The 20,857-nt window shown below is 37.8% G+C and overlaps 1 protein-coding gene across 8 annotated transcripts in view; it reads left to right on the top strand.

Annotated features, from left to right (window-relative positions):
- The window catches only part of GRIA3 (glutamate ionotropic receptor AMPA type subunit 3), a 277,428-nt gene that overhangs the window by 205,831 nt on the left and 50,740 nt on the right, over positions 1–20,857 (top strand). For all 8 annotated transcript variants that reach the window (XR_014780756.1, XM_084790517.1, XM_084790521.1 and 5 more), the window contains 2 exons: positions 8,464–8,840; positions 19,819–20,017. Coding sequence is in view for 7 of the 8 variants with exons in the window: in XM_084790517.1 (XP_084646643.1) it covers positions 8,464–8,840; positions 19,819–20,017 (576 nt within the window). In the remaining variant the exon portion in view is untranslated. The remainder of the gene's footprint in view (positions 1–8,463; positions 8,841–19,818; positions 20,018–20,857) is intronic.

Below are 20,857 nucleotides of genomic sequence, written 5' to 3'. Positions count from 1 at the left end.
GTATACAATAATGGTTGACAAAGATTCATTAAACTGAGCTCATGGTGGGAAAAATAAGGTAATATTTTTGTTATTATTAGCTAGCACTTATAGAGTGTTCACTGGCTGCTACCTACTGTGCTAAGTATTTTACATGCATTATGTACCTTAATCCTCACAACATGCCTTTGAAGAAGTTCCATTAGTAACCTGATTCTATGTGGGAGACTATTTAAGCTACGAATTGAAGTCACATTCCAAAGGCCAAACATCCTGCAAGGCCTGTCTCAGTTGTTCAGGCTTCTAGAAGAAAGTGTATTAGACTAGTGGCTTACAAATAACAGACATTGATTTCTCAGTACTCTGGAGCATGGGAAGTTCATGATCAAATATTTCATTGTCTAGTAATGATGAACTTTCTGGCTCATAAATTGTACCTGCTTGTTGCATCTTTGAATTTAGGAAAGGGGCAATTGGTCTCTGTAGCCTCTTATATAAGAGCACTAATCCTATTCATGAGAGTTCTGCTTCTTAGACTAACCACTTCCTAAATGTCTCATTTCCTAGTAACATTATCTTAGAGATGAGAATTTCAGTATATGAACAGGGGCACAAACATTCTGACCATAACCACCACACAGTGACTATGAAGTTCATTTGCTTCTAATCAGTTCACTATACTATCCCAGAGCAAAAGTTGGTTTTGGCCTATTCCATCTGGAATAACAGTTGAAATTTATTATAAAAGGTGTTTGGTGCCTTAGCTATTCTGGAGAGAAGTTATTGAAGCTTTAGTAGCATGGCAAGAAATTGAGGGTGTCTATTTCTATTGCTTCACTTATCTGATGGGATCTAGTCCACCAGTTCACCAGCACATCAATACGGAATGCTCAGTGCTCTTTGGGGTCCCCAAGGAAACTTGGAACAGTCTGGAAATAGATCAGTGCCCTCTTAGCATTGAGCAAGATGTCAAACATGGTGATATAGGATAAGAGATTTCCTGACATTGTTCAGATGAAGAGCAGCTCTCTCGTGGTGGTTTGGTTTCTCCTCTGGGATGTCCACTCTACTGCATGGCTTAATCTCTACACATCCCTTTCTCTCTCCACTTCATCTATTTGCAAGTGAGGAATTTTGAGAAGCACCAAGTGCTTTGTTTAGTAATTCAGACCTCATCGCCTAGATTTTGAAAAGGTGAGATTTCTGAAGGGACCTTTTCCTCATTCTCCTGCTGCTCTGGGAAGAGTTTTCCTTTTTGCTGGGGAAGGCTCTTAAAGGAAAATCCTCTCCCCTCTTCTGACCTAGAAGATGTCTCTGATGTTTTCTGAGCTGAATAATAAATACAAAGTGAATCTGGAAAACTGACAGCAAGCCAGTGCACTGAAGTGGACTGTCAAACTCCACTTTCCTGTAAGACATAGGAATAGAAAAACTAGGCTTTCCTGTCATGCTTGGAGAAAGAGCTTGCTGTCAGGGAAGAGGATAGCATAAGCTAAATGTGCCCTCATCTTATGGAGAAGTTTTAATCTTTTGGCATTAGAAAGGTTTCAATGACTCTGTTCATGATAGAAATAGGAGGGGGGAACCCTGAAAACACAGGCTTGCATTTCTGACAGATCTGACCTCTTGTGGTTAGCAAGTTGCTTCAGAAGAAGAAAGAGGGGAAAAACCCTCTGATGATTTCCCAGAGTGTTTAATGGCCAAAAAGATGGAGAACAGGAAACTACTACTTGCATTTAACAGGAAATCCACAGATACACATCACTTTATCTTTCCAGTGCTGTGCCCTATGCCTTTTGTATGTCATATGGATCAGAGCAGGAAAATGATAAAGGAAGACAGAGTTGGAGAATGCTTTGCCAAAGACATTTATTTCTGTATCTGCCATAAAGTCCCAAAAAAAAAGTCAAAGGGAATTAAGCTTGAGATAGAATAAAGAAGTCAATTAGTCTCTTTTCAGATGAGTCCTGAATTTTTTTCCTCTAAAGAAATTCAAATCAAAGTTGATGCTGGGGCACCTTGTATCTCTAAGAAGGTTATTTTTGAAACAAACGTCAGCAGCATACAATGTGCCCCATTACATAAGCCCTTCAGAACATTGTGGTCTTGAAACTGTCCACCTGCTTTTAGCAGTTTTGATTTTGAGCTGGATTTCTGTAACACTGCCACATAGTGATCATTCCAGCTCAAATGGCTCACACACCACCGGTTTTACTGCTCCCAAATAGCAAGTGTTTTAAGAGGGCATTTAGAAAGAACATTTGGTGGCTATCAGAATTCTTAAATATTCTTTAGCCAAACATCTAATTCATTTTTACAGATAACTAGGAAGCCTACCAGGGACTAAACATTAGCATTACCTATGGAATAAACCAAAAATTTGAAGCCTGGTGGAGGACAAAAGTGACAGGCATTTCTCAGGGAGACTGGGTGGTGACAAAATCACAGTTTGGCAACTGGAATACCACTATTCCTGGCCTAGTGCTCTATCTACTGGTTTACATTGGCCCACTTCACTATGCTTATCAGCATATGGGAATATTGATATTATTGCAGTCAGATATGTCATTTCTTTCTGGCTTCAGGGCATAGGACTTGCATTCTAGCTGGATTATGGGCCATTCTATGCAAGATACTCATCACATTTCTATGCGCCCTCTAAGATAATGCAATGCTAATTGCTAGCTATCTCTTGAAATGGTTAAAAATACAATGTAAATAGCTGGGAGGGTCTGTCCTCAGAGAAGATATATGACCTAACAAGGTTTATTTTTTAAGGCAAGAAATGGGCTAAAAGGAAATTGGAGCCCCAGTTATGAACAGGACACCTCCCAGTGGGCCACTGCCACGTTCTTTATGTTCTTAGCACCTAGAACTAAGAATAAAGAGGACGTGGGATTGCTTTGGGAAAGGCTAGGAAAGATATTATCCAGATTAGTTCTTCTGACTTGGAAGATAGCAGAAAGCTCAGGAATGAAGATGAGAATGCTATATGTTGACTCCAGGTCATGGTCCTTGGATGTCCCAGATTACTTCCCACTCCCAGGAGAAATGGCAACTCAACAGATTGTACTTACAATGACATTCCTTTGCCTATAAGAAATTACCTTTGATTGCCACTATCCTAAGATGGATTTATTTTTCATTAACAAAGGCAGAAGGTCAATCTGTCCTACCAATTAAAAGTAGAGAAGCCATGATCCAGTAGCAGATGCCATCCACTCACTTCTAATCTTTGGGTGATTATACTGGCCTCTGCCAGAAAGGACTGATGATTTGATAAAAGTGCTCCTCTACTGAAAGGCCACATAGACTCCAGGGAAGAGCATTAATGATACATGAAAGTCTGCTATTCTGAGCAGAGGGGTGGGGAAATATTTCCAACCAAATTTAGCATCACAGGGCCTCCATCCAACTCCCAGGATGCCCGTTTATCTTCAACTGGGTCTTTAAATCACTCAGCTCCCCAAGGACAAGGAGTCCAAATCAATAGACCCATACTGGGACATCTGTTCTGGATAAAGAAATGAGGAGATCCTGTTGTGAGCCTGCTTGTTGTTGCACTGATTTAAATGGGCTTCATCCCTTTCTCCAGATCTTAACAATGGCAGACAACAAAGATCTCATAGAGTACAGCCAATAAAGCAGTTTAATCCCTACCCCCCAACACACAGCAATTATATTCCCATTGTCCAGCTTAATTCTGCTCCACTCCTTTCTTCTAACACATTTAAATTTTCTGGAGGAAATGTGTGATGAAGGCCACTATAGCTTTATGCCTGATGCAGGGAGCAGAAAGCAGATCTCTGTTCTCTTCCCTTATCGTCTGCCTAGTACATCTCCTTCTTTCTTCCTTCTCCCCTTACTATCAGAAAGTGCTTTGAAATGGTGGCTGACAAGCTCCTGCTAAAACATAATCTCCAAATGGGTTATGAATTTTATATCAGCTAATCAGATGAAAATACTTTAAAATGTAACAAGCCTTCCAGCTCAAACAATTTGTAAAATTACAGTTAAACTAAATGTCATCTCCACTTAAAACTTGTCAGGTTCTTAAGTGCGTGGTCCCTGTGCATAGGAGTCTGTTGAGGTTTAGGTTTTATGAAATTTACAACTTTGGCCGCCCACCTATGAAAAGGAATATAAATCCCCTCAAGCTAAATCCCTCCAAACACACACTTGCTTGGGTTTGCCGCTGGTTAAGTGGGGGAAAAAATCAAACCTAATTTAGTGTGTTTACTGAGCCCACAGAGCCATTCTTAAGCTGCTTGATTAAAATCCTTTAAGTAGTCAAAACGCAAGTTAAAGCACTAGTACAATCCCACCCTGAGCTCTTACCATTTGCTGGTTTTTGTCTGTCACCTGGAGCACCCTCATACCAAGCACTTACCCACCTAGGGTTTTAAAAGTGACTTTCCTGCTGCTGTTACCAACACAGGCTTGATGACAAAAGGCTGCTGGAGTGGTTCAGGACACCAGAAGAGAGACACTTGATTATTAAGTCAGACATCTGCTTCGTAGTCCTAGCCATAATTCTTCATGCTTGCCTCCAGTCACAGCTGACTTGCATTAAGAACAAATATCACGGGAGGAATTTCAGGGGAAGTGAGTTTGATCCAAGCGTGTTACATCCATAGGTGAAATATTTTGAAAGAGGGATTTCATTTGGGTGCTTGCCCTTTTTTTAGGTTTTCATCACCATTGGCCTATTAAATCTTTAATTCTCCTTTAATGTAGCCCTCTTGTCAGTATACCATGGCAGTCGCAGGAAAGCTAAGGATTGTTGGATACTTTGTAGCAATCTGCCTCTCCATGTTCCCATTGATAATCAAGCTGATTGTTTCACAGGCATTGTCACAGGTATGTCATGAGCTCTGAAATAACCCACCATCGTAGATATGTTTTATAATATGGAGGAAGGGATAGTGGCAGGAGAGGGCAAGGACTTCACCAAAACTGGCTCTGAGCTGACTTGTCTCTCACCAAGGATATAAGAGATAGAAAAAGTAAGAATTGTCCCACCTTCCCACACATTACTGTCACTAGGGCTCAATCAGCTGCTCTCTTGCCTTCTATTGGTTGAGCCTTCTTCTAACTATTTGCAGCTACCCCTTTGTCTTTTTCAAACTGTGAGTCTTTATTAAGGGTCCTTAAGGGTGCATAGTAAATTCATGTTTTGGAGCCAGCCCACATCATCAGTGAGATTTAATGGAGCTCAGATTTAGCACCATCTTCCATTGGAGCAGTACATTTAAAAAAAAAAAAGTTCTACGTTGAAAAAGCTCCTGAGATCCCAGCACTTGCAAGACTGAGGCAGGAGGATGACCACAAATTTGAGGCCAGCCTGAGCTGTGAAGTAAGTTCAAGGTTAACCTGTTCGAGGTTAACCTGGACTGCACAGTAACATGCAGTGTCATAAGAGGAAAAATGGAAAGAAAAGATTGCCCAGAAAGAACAAATTCAGAACATTAGAAATGCTAGGCTAAGGGAAAGAGGCAAGTACCTGAGTGGAACAGATTTGCCCTGCTGGGTTTGTGTGCATGCGTGCGTGTGTGATTCAAAAGTACTTTAAACTCAGAATGGCCTCCTTTGGGAATCTGTTCTCTCACTAAATGTTCCTAAGAACTAGACAATAAAACGTCATGCCTCCTCCATCTAGTCACCTCCTGTTAGTTTTCAGTGGTGCTTATACCATGTGGTGGGTGTTGCAGTTACTGAGTTAGTTTTGCTTTGTGAGGGTTTTTTTTGAGGGTTTTTACGGGTACTATTGTTTTGTTTTTTATTTGTAATTCAGCAGTTCACTCTTTCTTTTTTTCTTTTTAAGATTATAATATAATTACATTGCTCCCTCTCTTTCCTTCCACCAAACCCTCCCATGTATAAATTAGGGTACGGTTTTACATTTAAAGGTGGATCAAATGCCTCAATCTTCCATAATGTAGCAACTTGAAAAGAACATAGCTCCCTTAAATTCAGTCCAAATACCCACTTACCTCAAAGACAAGAAAAAAATAGCAATTTCTCTTAGAAGGATCAAGACTTACAAGATGGAAAAAAATGTTAAATTAAGTAATTAAATTCAAATGCGATCAAATGGGAAATGATATTAGACGCATATTTTTACCCTTCAAGCAGAAGACAGAGATATGTTGGCAGTGAGAGGAGGTGCCTTTATGTATGAATTCTCTTGGCATGAGAAAGCTCTAGCTGATTCAAACTTTCTTTGCCAAAAACCCCACTGGCTTTCTGGCCGATTCCATTCTTATCAGCACCCTTTGTTCCTATGACCAGGTGTAGCCCTCAGCCAAAGGATAAAATAGGTAAAGTTTGTCACTGGCTCCCATCTCATCTTCAGTGTGGAACTGAAGATTAAGGCATTAACTGCAATATGAAGAGAGTTGAAGCCATAGATGATAGTGTTGAAAAAAAGAAAAAAATGAAATGTTCTGTCTTATTCTACAAACCTTCAGTGGTTATCTCCTAAAAGGCACTTCTAGAAGTACAAAAACAGGTAAAGAATATTCATAAAGGTAGGAAGAAAGCCTGTCATCTTTAGTGTCAGAGAGCCAAATGAAGGAGTATATCTATCATACAAAAGACCAATGATTTGGCATGAGCAGTTGATGTCTGACAAGAGGTGTTTGAGTCTGGCAGGCAAGTCTGCAGTTCAAGAAATAATTTCAATAAGTCAGAGGGACTACAAATTAGACCTTGAAATGGAAGTACTGCTTTAATTCAGAGATAATGAAGTTCAAGTTTCAACAGCATTGACAGTGATGTGTGGAGGTGCAATATGGGTAAGATGCTAGAAGGATCAAAAAGTGGGAGGAGTGTTTTTTGATAAACAGGACTGATTATGATTTAAATTGACTAGGTGTTGTATGAGTTTCCCTGGGAAAGACATGAACAAATAGCTACTCACCCCCAGTACAGCATCAATGACAGGCCAAAGCAACAATTCCACCAACATCCATCTTGGCCACGCAATGATTTTATTGGGGTTACTTACAGTAGCATGGGTGAGGGAGCATTTACAGAAGCATGGATAACTCAGAATAATTGCATTGCAAATCAAAGTACTATAGTACATAGTACTCATATGCAAGTGTCAATTGAAGACAGGTTGCTGTTTAAGAGACTGGATCCCAATCTCAGTACCAGAGCTCTAATCTCAGCCTCTTTCCCTTGTAGTATTCAGTATAAGTTGTACTTACTGCTTTGTTAAAACATACATTATTTGAAGAGAGAATGGTAACTGTGTCAACCTCAAGGTTGCTAGGAAAATGAAGCAAAATAATATGAATAAAGTGCTCGGCACAGTATCTTATACAGAGTAAGCACTCAATAAATGTGAGGAACTGCTTATCTTCTGAATTTCCCCTTAAATAAGGAGTACGTCTCAGCTGGTTTGACTTGACCTATTCAATTCACCAAAATAAATTTCATTTTGTGGTAAACACAGTTTAGTTCAAACTTCAACATTCTTCCTCCATCTCTCTCCACAATTAAGTATATTGAAGCATACCTATATTTATCACAGAACAAACTGATCATACTTGGTAATTTACTGAAAATCTAATATACCATACTTATTCCCCTAGTCATATACATTTTTCTACATGAACATTTTGAATCCTGTTTCCACACAAAACCTACTAGCATTCAAAAGGAACAATTATAAAAAAAAATAAATGCATAAATCTTTAATGCCTTGTTTTCCTGAGATTAATATTAAAAGGAGTCATACCTTTTCATGAGTTAATTATTCAGTGCACTGCTAACATTTATATATCAATATGACATGTGCTAATGTTGTGATTATATTTTTCACCAGAAAATATAGTTTACTTGATAAATTGATATATATTCTAATAGCTGTTTTATCCTTGTATCTCTCATGCAGAAATACTGCATTTTTCACATGTTACATTCAACAATAAACAACTATTTAAAGCATATACCTTCTTAATTTAGAACCTACTGCAATGATAAATACAAAACCAAATAGTGGGTCTCTGTCTTCAAATAATATATCTTTTAACAGATTTATACCAAATACTACAAAGTAAAAGAAAGAAAATAGTTATTTAAAATGCAGTTTTTTGTGCATGATATACAAAAAAATTCCAGTCAAATGAGAAAGACAGACATAAGACTATGAATATTAAAACAATAAAACAAAAAATAGATATGTCATAAGGAAGTAAAAGTTGAGGTGTGAGATAGCAAAAAGAAATCAGGAGAAAATGAAATTAGTTTCCCTAAGCCAATATGGGTCAGAGAACAAAAGACCAGGCCTTTTCCTTATTTGACCAACAAATTAAAGCAATTTAGAAGCCACTGAATGCCCCTGTTTCTCTAATCTTAGCACTGACAAATCAGCTGATTATAGTGATTGAATATATTATATTTTCACCAAAGGCATTTATTGACAAATGATGAAGGAAATGCTGTCTGTAAAAGTTCTATGTCTTTGTTTTTCAGAGAGCTGATATAGCTGTTGCTCCACTTACTATAACATTGGTCCGTGAAGAAGTCATAGATTTTTCAAAGCCATTTATGAGCCTGGGAATCTCCATCATGATAAAGAAGCCTCAGAAATCAAAACCAGGCGTATTTTCATTCCTGGATCCTTTAGCTTATGAAATCTGGATGTGCATTGTCTTCGCTTACATTGGCGTCAGTGTAGTTCTCTTCCTAGTCAGCAGATTTAGCCCTTATGAGTGGCACTTGGAAGACAACAATGAAGAACCTCGTGACCCACAAAGCCCTCCTGATCCTCCAAACGAATTTGGAATATTTAACAGTCTTTGGTTTTCCTTGGGTGCTTTTATGCAGCAAGGATGTGATATTTCTCCAAGGTTTGTTTGCGTGTAATACAGAATACCTGCTTGTATTTTGTGGTCATACTCCACTCATATCCATCTGGTATTCACCTGCATCAACTTCAGAGTTCTTTCATTTAGTATTCCATCCACTGACAAATTATCATCAAGCCATTTTGTTTGCTTATGTCAATGAGGTGAGTGTGTTGCTGGTGATGTCTTGAATGCCTAAGGTTTGCTACTATGTTCATAAATACACAAATTCTGGATAAAGTTAATGGCCATATAATATTCTGATGAAAGCTTTCTCATTAACTGAGCTGAGACATTTTCTCATTTGCCAAGGGACTGAGTGTAGACAAAACACAAAGACAAGAGAGCATTTCTTTAAAATCCTCCCACCTTCCCCTATTAGCACCGCCTTTCTCATTTTGCCCTCAGACGACCTAGAACTATGAAAGAATCTACTCATGTTTCTCACCTAAAACTATGAAACTTCTCAAAGAAAACAGCAGAAAATCAGTATAAACTTTAGTGGTATTGTCATCTTTCAAAATAGTCTGGCCATTCCTTATAAAGTTAGGCACAGAGTTAAAATGTGACACAAGAGTTGTACTGTCATTTGTACCCCCAAAAGAAAGTATATGAATGGCCATCATAGCTTTAGTTGTAATGGACAAAGTATAAAAGCAGAGTAAGCATTCAATTGGTAAGTGGATAAAGAATCGTGGCATATCCATTCAATGGATATTCAATTAAAAGAACAGATTGTTGGTGTATACTAACAGTATAGAGGACGCTTGAATAAATACATAACATCAAAGCGAAATAATTCAAACACAAAATGCTACATACCACTCAACTCTATTTGTTTAATATATCATTATAGATAATTCTATTTGTCCCAGATAGACAAATCCATAGAGAAAGGGGAATATTAGTAATGGGCAAAGTTTGAAAGGATAAGAAAAAAGATAACACAGGTAGGACCAGAGCTATTTTGCCTAAGCAGAACAAGTACAAGAGGTAGAAATAATTTTTATCTAATTCTTTTATCTCTTGTTCATTGTAGATTTTTCTGTTTATTTTAAAAGAAATATACCACTAAATATTGTTTGTTCCGATGAGTGAGATTTTGACACCCACTTATATTTACATGTGGGCCATATGCCTTACATGTCTCGTCCTTGTCCTAAACCCTCCTGGATTAACTACAAATGGACATGAGGGAGCTGACAGGGGTAATATGAAAACTTTCCCAAAATGGATTTTGATGATGGTTGCAGAACTCTAAATTTACTTAAACCACTGAGCAAATATAATCCTCATGAATATTGACGCTTATACTGGTAACTTGTATGAGATGCAAACTCAGCAAAGCTATTGAACATGGCTTGAGATGCAGCTCAGTAGTAGTGTGCTTGCCCAACATATGCAAGATCCTGGGTTCAATCTCCAGGACCAGAAGAAATGTTGAAGGTGAAGGTCCTGGGCCTCATCAACAAAACAGATTAACTCACCTAATCACAAAAAGTAGTGAATTCATATGCATACAGTATTATAAGTAAATATAGTGTATTTATAATTATCAACAATTTTGAGGGATCATGGAAATGGCTCAGTAGGTAAGAACATTTATTAGTTATCTAGCATCCACATAAAAATTTAGCCAAGCATGACTGTGCCTACCTGTAACCTCAGCACTGTGAGGTGGAGACAAGCAAATCTTGAGAGCCCACTGGCCAACCAGCATAGGCTTTCCTTCAAATTCAGAGAGACTCCCATCTCAAGTCAATAACATACAGAATGATAAAGGAAGCCATCAATGTTTGTTCTAGCCTCTGCTTCTTTGCAGACTCATACATTCTCATACATGCACCACATACATACACCATACACTCACAACCCACCACACACATAACAAACATACACACACTAAAAGTTATTAAACAGAACACTGCAACTTTGGCCAAATTAAACATTAATCCAAGTACTGACTTGAGTCAATACTGTAAATATACAGGGATTTTCTTTCGAAATTAAGGACTTGGGGCTGTGAAGACAACCCAAGCAATATGGCATTTCCTTTGCAACCATGAGGAGGGTAGACAGTGTTCCTGAGGATCACACCCAAAGTCTTTCTTCCTCTATTCTCCATATACACTACTACATGTGTGCATGTATACACACACACACACACACAGAGAGAGAGAGAGAGAGACAAACAGACAGACAGACAGACAGACAGACAGACAGACAGACAGAGACAGAGACAGAGACAGTGACAGAGACAGACAGACAGATAGACAGACAGACAGACAGACAGACAGAGACAGAGACAGAGAGAACATAAGGATTCAGAAAGGTCATACCATTTTTACAGCATATTTTCATGAAATTAGTCATTGAGGGCACTAAACATTTACAATAAAGCTTTGCAGCATTACTGACTGCAGAGCCATCTTTGGCAGCTTTTTAGAATTGACTGTGTGGGGTTTTCAAGCCTCATGCAACCAAACTACCTCCCCTTTTTCTATTAAAAAAAAAAAAACTGCCACCCTCAATCTGCTTGGTTGGGTTCTTCAAATTATTTCATTTCCTGTTCCTTTTGTGTTCAGAATGTGTCATTTTGTGATATCATCAGGGAGTTCATTTGATTTCCTAGTTTCTTTTTGGGGTTTGTGAAATAGTCACTCCAAGAGACTCTGTTCTCTGGATGAGTCTGTAATTGAAAGATTTCTAACATGGCTGGTATTCCGTGCTGAGACAATGCTGAAGAGTCATTAAGGCTAGAGAGTTTCTTGGTTTCTGTAAGTCAGATTTCAAAACTACATTCCTTATATTCCCACTAGAAAGCTGCCTATTATGATGCATACTCAAACATGTCTCTTCAAAAGCCATTTTTTACAAGTATTTATGCATATTACTTCATTAAGGAAAAACTAAAGTTGATACTGAAAGTGACAAGTTAGACCCATTTTGGTTTTTGCTTTCATTTCTGGTGGCAGAATTTAAGCTATGGCTTTTCTGTGATCCTGAAATATAGCAAATACCTTTTCTTTCCAAGGTACAGATTTTATTATGTTGCTCAAGATGTCATCATATAGTTCAATGGTTTCAAACTTTCCTACCATGACCCACAGTAAGAAATCATTATTCCATCTTGAATCACTATACATAAATGTATATAAGGAAACTTATACCAGACAGCATGCATGCCAAGATTTTTCTATCCTGTTTAATTGTTTTTCAAGCTGGTCATGGTTCAACTCACTAAGAGGCCTATAGAGCACTTGTCTGGCATAACAAATATATTTTTATTGTGCTTTTAAGTGAGAAATCACTATCTCCATGAACTCTATATTTTCTAACCTATAAGTGATCATGTCTCTGCTACTATCCTTTGTGCCCTACAAAAGAAGTTTTATCTTTAAATCCTTTATTCAAATGTTATGCTTCTTAGCATACATATTACATACCTGTAAAAAAGAAAAATGCTTCTCTTTGTCTTGAGAGCTCTATTGGCTATATATTTGTGACCAACTGTGTATCAGCCTAGCCCACTACAACATATTTCTCTATTAGCAGATTTAGAAAGCCCTAACAATAGTATAGCTGCACTGTGAGATGTGTAGTTGCCTTTACTGCAAGCATCAGCATTATATGTTGCTTACTGAACACACTCAGAGTACAAATGCTCCAGAAAGCCAAGAATGTGAGCATAGACTATACACTGTTACTGTCATCAAAATTGAGTAATTCAAGAAATTATCCTTGAAATTGAATTTGAAAATAGAATTAACAAGCATTAGAACAGGAGGAAATGTCAGAGAAATTTCTATCTAACTGCTGCCATTTCCTGGGGAAAATACAACAACTTTCCCTGGACTCCCACTGTGTACGGACACATTATCTACAGTCTCACCTGGATCCTAATCTTTAAGCCTTTGCCCCAGTGTCAGCATCATGTTTACTTTTGAGTTGAAGAAAGTGGCATAGGTTAACTCATTTGCCTAGTCACACTGACAATGATAGCCAGAACACAAACCTAGCTCTGATACCCAAACCCTTATCTTTCTACTTTGTGCTGCTCTGTTCATATCATAGACTACAGTCATTCTTGGAGAACTGACACAAGGGAACCTAACTTCACCAAGATTTACGAGGCAGCAGTACAATTGCTTCCACTACTTCATACTGCCAAACTGAAGGGGCACCATTGGTTTCCTCACCCCCTTCACGCTTAGGCACAAGAGCTGTTTTTTCATTTCTGTCCCTAAAGAAATGCAGCACTTGTTGTTAATGAAAGTAGGCAGTGAGCACTCATAATACTGCTGGGTATGTGCTCACTCAGAGTATAAGGCTGCAAAATCAGCAATAAGGCATTATGAGGAAAAGTGCTGGCATCATTCCATTGCCATCAAACACAGTTATTGACAGTTACCTAGAAGCTTCGAGATTCTGCATCAATATTAGGTTTGATATTTGAACTGCTCTAATTGTTCAGAGTGAATTACTTTGTTCTACATGAAGCTGTAGGCTGAGTCAACATTAGAAAAGGTAATCAATGTAATAAGCCAAGGCTATATTCATACATCAGCTGATTTATGGAGGGGAGGAGAATCCAGAGGAAAAAAATGAACACATTCAGTTTAACCCTCTTCATCCTGAACGTGTGCTAGGGTCAGCCAGTATGGGTAGTCAGATAGAGAGAGCAGTGTGGTTAAGCAGGTGGTGCTAAAGTTAGCTTCACTGCATTTCCAGTCTGCTCAGCAGTTGTGTAACCTGGGGCAAATTACTAAGCCTAGCTAAACCACATCAATAAAATGCAAAGCAAGTCAAATACAATGCAAAGCAAGTTCCTGGCCTATAAGCTCAATAAATGTTAGCTATTGTTATCATGAAATTGAATTCTTCTAATCATCCTAGTCTAGTATATAAACCGTTAATATTGCTTTGGTCGGAATTCCTACCACGACTCAGGAATCCATCTGAAATGCTGGTCCATAGGAAAGTGCAAGAGTCTCTTGAGAGATAAGCAGCGACATTCCTTCTTGATCCCACTGAGTGCTTTTAAGGATTACATTTCTTGAAAGTGCTTTGAGTGCACTATTCCATAATACGTCACTCACGTTGACAAGAGGTTATTGCATTTTAAAATCTGAAAGTTTTTTTCTTCTCTGAAACTTTGATAGAGCCACTTGTGCCATCTAGAGTCCAAGTTCAGACAAATGCTCCCCCTGCTGACTTTCTGTGAAGCTGCAAGGACAAGTGAGGGCCAGCCAAGTAGAAGACATGAGGGTTGGGAGAATTACCAAAAGGAAAACTTAAGGCAAAGAATAGGCAATCTTGGACCTCACTGCTGGGTAAAAACTACTTCAAATGTATTTTTTATTAAGTTTTCAAGATAGAAAGTCCTCTAAAGAAGTAGGCAGAGACTCTGTCCCAGTTAGACATGGGTCCTACACACACAGATCCTCCTTTAAAAGAACAGGCATGTGTAGAATAAGCTAACATGTGAGGGATTTGAGCTGCCTTTGAAGTGATATCCTTTCCTTTTGTGATGTAGACCACTCTCTTCATCCTACCACAAATTCACTTCACTGTGGTAATGATGCGGTGATATATTAATAATGTAAAGGTAAGATTTTTATGACAACTATTTCATGACTTCAGCTGAAAGCTATAGTTGCCAGTCTTTGGGACATGGTTACTTATTTCCATCAGGGAAGACTGTAAGAAACAAAGAATGATTCTGCACATTTTTAAAAGACTCCATCATAGTCCCAGAGTTGAATGGAGGATTGAGATGAATTCTTTAGAAGCAGAAGGGAGGAACGATAAAGACTTTAGACAAAGGCAAAGGTTTTAGCTACCCCTTAGCTTCGTCATCTCATAAAGCTATGCTAGTGCAGATTGTAAATTTACTTACAGGATAAAGGTTATGGTCCATGGCTCACTTTTATTGCCATCTCAGATGTCATAAGATATATTTTATTATTAATGTAAGGACTCCAGATATTTATTATTACAGTTAAGAAGAGCATTGTCTATTGTTTGATATATGTATTTGGCAATGTTTTTATATGTGTGTTTTTTCTTTTGTTACCAATTTATTTTCATTAAATTCATAGCTCTTACTTTCTGTGAAAAGTATGACAGGCACACTATTCTGTGTTTTTAAAAACATAAGTGTGCAGCATTTTACAGCCATTTCATTATGCTAACCTTGAAATCTGTCTTGTGCAACAAAACTACTTGAAATGAATGTTAAGCATTTTGCAGCTGCATTAATGGAAAGAAAGGTACTGGGAAATGATAGGTCTTTCTAATTCAACTATAAATTCTTGTCGTATTTTAATAGATCCTTTATAAAATGTGATGGGGTTGACCCATCAGTCACTTTTTATATAGCTCCATGTGAAATGTAGGCTTAAGTGGTTGTAGTTTCACTAATGAGAAAATGGGAAATACAAGAATGCTTGGGGAGCTTCTTCCCTGTGGGTTCCACTACATTTTTCTTCAGTAAAAAGATTTAAGTATGCATGCTGGAAACATGGAAGATTGTGACAGAAACTCCACCAAATCCTTTGTCAAATCTTCTACTGGCTTGATGCAACAATATCAAATGCAGTCTTTTGCACTCTACACTGATAGCCCTGAACTATTTGCTTAGGTTTATAAAGCTACCATATCATTTCTATATGGAGATTCTCTCAAATTTTCCATGCCAGTTCACACCAACATTCCTTGCACTTCAATGGATTAGTTCCAAGACTCCTGTCAGACACCAAACCAGCAGATGCTCAAGTCCCTTATATAAAATGGAATGGCATTTTGCATAAAATATGTGTACATTTTCACATGTACATCTCTAGATGGCTCATTACACATAAAACAATGTAAATGCTAAGAAAATAGTTGTTCAACTATTATTTGGGGTATTGTAAGGGGGTTTTCCCAAATAGTTTCAATCTGCAGCAGACTGAATGTGTTGATGTGGAACATGAGGATGCAGAGAGCTGACTGTATGCCATGAAATTAACCACATAATTACCAAAGTCAATAACCAGTAGACAAGAGGACACAAAAGTGACCATTTTGCACTTAGGTTTATTTTTAGTCATGTCAACAACCAATCTCAGCTGAGTCACTCTGATCAACCACATGATGATCTGAGTCATTATTAAGGTGGCCAAAATAACCAGATTATGATGTGCAGGCCTGATTTAAAATCAGACAGACATAGCCACAGTCCATTAGCCTCAATAAAATGGCACAATGTAATTTCCATAAATTACTGTATTTTCCTCCACATTTCAAGCAGGCAATGCATAAACTGCCATTAGTATTCACAACATAATATACCCCTTTCCATACCAAACTCTAATTCTGGAATTACTCCAAACTTAAGCTTCTCTCTTGTCTCAGCAAAACCCATCATTCCACATCAGGATGACTTTTACAGGTGCAGTGCAAATGAACAACAAATAACAATATACAGGCATGTTTAGTTTTACTGCAACTATATTTCTCAACTTAAAATGTATAATTTTCACATCATTCTGAATTTTCTTATCCAAAGCTTGGTTAATTTTAGACTACAACGTATTTGGGTATTTCTTCTCTGTTTAATTTATTTGTGTATTTTTTATTTTATCCATGGGTAAGAGAGGGAAAGAGAGACAGACAGACAGAGACAAACAGAGAGAGACAGAGAGAGAGAATATTCAATAGCGTGTATGTGGATGTCAGAGGATAACTTATAGGAGCCATTTCTATTCCTTTCACCATGTGGGTCCCAGTGATAGTAGTTCAGTTATCAGGTCCCTTTACCTGATGATCCATATCATCAGTCCTGGGAGTCTCTTTCCTCATGTGAACACATGGATGTTTTATCTTCTGCTCCTCCTCTCTGTGCCTATTTATCTATAAAATGTCTTGGCTTGCCTATATGTAGTACAGTCCTGGACAACAGAGATGAAAGATGGAAAAAGTTGGTATGTGAACAGCTTGCCACAAAGGAAATGTTCAGTTAGTGACAGCTTGTTTTGTTGTATTTTACTACCCTACTGCTATAGATGTCATTTTGAAGTATTAATATTCTGTGTAATATGGTTATTTTCAGAATAAGATAAATCAATAATATTTTAATTTTTGAATATCAAGCATGAAAAAATATCTAATGTCTAAATTCCTAATTGAAGTATGCCATATGCTTTTAGCATTGGGAAGAGTGACACATTCTTTTGTGAATTATACAGATGTGTTTTTCTCTCCTGATTAAAAGAGAAAATTTCCAAGATGCAATTGTAAGGATATAACTATTAGCTAGAAAAATCTGTTACAAAGCAGGTTTTCACATCTAAAAAGCCAAAGTGATTATATTTGACTGTGCTTTAGGTATCTAGAGACCAACAGAAACTTCAGGCTTAAAGATAACCAAGGAGATATCTTAAATAATTGACCAATAAATAGTATTCTTCCTTTATCAAAATACTTGACAGAACTCTCAGATTATATTGCCACAAACAGCTGAATTTTCCACATGCTAAATAAGGGAGGTTATCTTGGGACAGAGGAATTTAAATTTGCTTCAAAGCAGTAAAAATCATAGTACACGCAGAAAAGACCTTGATTTGTCAGTTCTCAGCTAAGAACTGCCCTCTTCCCACAGAGCCTGGAGATGTACCAGGCTCCTACGCTTATTCTTTACTTTCTAGCAGAGTGTGGGAGCGCTTTCTGTGAGCTTTTCTGGGTGTGGAAGAACATAGCCTAACAAGGATGGAGCTTTGTTCCACAGCCAAACTATACTAAGAATGATGTGACAATATTCTATAAAGCCAACAAAGTAGATTATAATTTCTGTAGACCACACCCACCTTCAGCAATACTGCAAAGGAAGTGACTCCTAACTCTAATCACAAGCCATGAAAAACCATGGTGCATCCATTGGTCTCTCACTTCCCACAGTCCTTCTCCATGAGTAGCACTTGTGATGGAGGGACATAACTTACAAGTCTGATTGTACACTAAAACTTTTATAAGATGCTGTAGCTTAGTCCCAATTCCCATAAGTCTGGTCAAACTTGTCTAGGGAAGACTCTAGACAAGGATTTTGGTTTGGTTTGTTTTTTCTTTCCTGTCCTTTGTGGGCTTTGTTTTGTTGTTGTGTATTGACTCAAGCAGATACTATTGATATATGGACAATGATAAGAATCTCTGGTGAAGAACAATGCTTCTTCTTTTCTCAATTTGGCCCATTCATCACTTACAATAGAATCATCTATGATGCCTAGGAATCAAATACTCTTGGGCATGCAGATATCCTGAATCTACATTTTAGGAAGAACCACCCCTTCATAATGTCAATGAACAGTAATATTGACAAATTTTTCCATTTTAAAATGTATCCATCTTTGGCTACATTCCCTAATAATTGGATTAAAACATTGAAGAAAAATAATTCTTGTTATCAAAACACACACACCATTTTCCTACTAATTGACTACTGTTAGAGCAACTTGTGATGATCTGATCAAGGCTTCTGAAGACCACATGGAGGGTAGTTTCAACAGTAAGAAGTATATAGCATAAGCCAGGTGGTGTTGGTGTAGGTGTATGACATTAACCCCAGTAGTTAGGAGACAGAGGCAGGCAGCTCACTGAGTTCAAAGCTAACCTGGTCTACAGAGTGAGATTCAGGACAGTCAAGAATGTTATAGAGAGACACTGCGTATCAGAAAAAAAACAAACAAACAAGAAAACAGGGAAGGAAGGAGGAAGGGAAGAAACAGGAAGAAAAAAGAAAAAGAAATCTATAGCAGGACAGGAGGATGGGTTTCTTTGTCTTAGGATTTGAGAAGGAACGCTGAGAAAAGCAGCTTTTTGGTACCTCTCAAACTGTGTGATGAAGGGAATTCCCTACCTCACTTAGGCCTGTCCCCAGTGGCTAAGATTCTATTTGTAAACAGAATTTTACCTTCTTGACTCTCACTAAGTGTTCATTCACATGAAGATGAGAAGAAGCATTACCAATTGGTAGTATGCCTCATGGGTGACCTACTCTACAAAACAGCCATGCCTACATTAATTTATAGAACCCAAACTAACACTGCAAATTTGCCACTGTCTTCCCATTTCTCTTTAACTGTAAAAAGATTTGGGAGCCTGTATCTTACGTGATATTACTTTATGTCACTTGTTCCCTAAATTGAATACAAATAGAAAGTCCAGCTATCTAGGTGTTCCCGTCCAAGCATTGATTTAATTGATCTTGGGTAGAGCATAGTGTTTATTCTTTTATATGTCTGCCCAGAAAACGTCACGGAAAGCAAATGCACCATGTGAAATTATAAATGAGAAGTGGTAAAAGAAAGGTGTTTTATGTGATTTAAGCAGTTTGATTCTAAATCTAGGGTAGTTTTGATTAACTGAGACAAAAATACCGACTGCAAAGAGGAAAAAGTTTACTTTGGCTCGCAATCTCAAAATGTTTAGCCCCTAAGTACTTGGCCCATGGCTTTGAGCATCTTGTGAGGCAATGCATTATGACAGGAGTGTGTTGCTGCTGAGACCTATTCACTTCCTGGTGGCCAAGAATTAAGGGAAAGCAGAAGGACTTAGGTCCCAGGAGACGATTCAAGGGCACCATGTCCTGTGACCTAGCTTTCTCCACCTAAACACCACCTCTTAAAAGATTCAATAGCACAACAGACAGACTAGCAACCAAGCTGTTAGCATATGACTGTTTGGGAAGACGTTTGAGATTCAAAATGCAGAAAACCTGGAGAAGCCTAAAGAGTGTTTACACGTGCCATCATCATATGCCATCATGACATGCTGTTTTTAACACGTGAGTTTTTTCTGATGTTTTGATTCCATTGTATCATCAACTTCCCTCCTTTATCACTTATAATGAAAGAACCCTTCTTTCTATAACTAAAGATGGTGATGGCTGAAAACTGAGATCTTGGCCCTCTGGGTCTGGACTTGTTTTTGTTTTGTTTTGTAGATCACTTTCTGGGCGCATTGTTGGAGGGGTTTGGTGGTTCTTCACCCTCATCATAATTTCTTCCTACACCGCAAACCTTGCTGCTTTCCTGACTGTGGAGAGGATGGTGTCTCCCATAGAGAGTGCTGAAGACTTAGCCAAACAAACTGAAATTGCGTATGGGACCCTGGATTCTGGTTCAACAAAAGAATTTTTCAGAGTAAGTGCTTTGCCATTAATTCAGCCTGCTGATTTTTATTTTAGTTTCACAAAGATAAATTCGCAGTACATTTAAGTGAAGATTGTATGAAAGTGGAAATTTAATCAAAGGACAGTGTCTTAGACATTGTTCTGTTATCGGATCCATTGTTCATTAGAACTAAGACTCACGGGACACATACCAGGTGACACGTTGAGAGCACTGAATTTGAACTCCCACCTTTGAATCTTAACCCTGTTATGAAGTAAGTATTTGTCATTGGGCAAATCACTTAATTTCTTTAGGCTTTTGTCCTCTTACTTGAATAATTAGAGAATTGAACTAAATAATACCTCTTCTTTCTGGCTTTTATAAAAGCAATTTTTTTTGTCTCAATGGTTCACACGAGTTAGATAATTAACTGTAAGACTTTGACAGGTGATGGACTGGGAGAAATTATATATTCCGTTTTAGACTTGGTTTTCTATTGAAATGTATTATAGTTATTTCAAGTGTATATATGATGATAATGTTGTTTTCAAGGTACTTTATAATTGTTTTCATTTTTGAATAGATTTATTCCCTCTGCACCCCAAATGCCAATTCTTATTGAGGAAAGAGCAAGTTATTCACTAGCAAAAATTAGTAAAGCTATGCAAACCACACTGCCATTATTAAGAACTCAAAATTTTAGTTGCACCAGCAAGAAAAAAAAGGAGTTGATTTAAACTGGGAAATTAGTCCATTTCATATATTGCCACTGCCTTCTACTAAAGCCACTATAAGTGGTTGTAGCAATGATCCATAAATCTGTTTAGTGTATATAGGAAAAGTTTTGTCACTCTCTCCAACCAATCAACA

Source organism: Acomys minous (assembly GCF_964271855.1).
Source record: "Acomys minous genome assembly, chromosome: 7".
NCBI lineage: Eukaryota > Metazoa > Chordata > Mammalia > Rodentia > Muridae > Acomys > Acomys minous.
The sequence above is the reverse complement of the archived record's forward strand: the minus strand, read 5'-3'. Positions and strand labels throughout refer to the sequence as shown.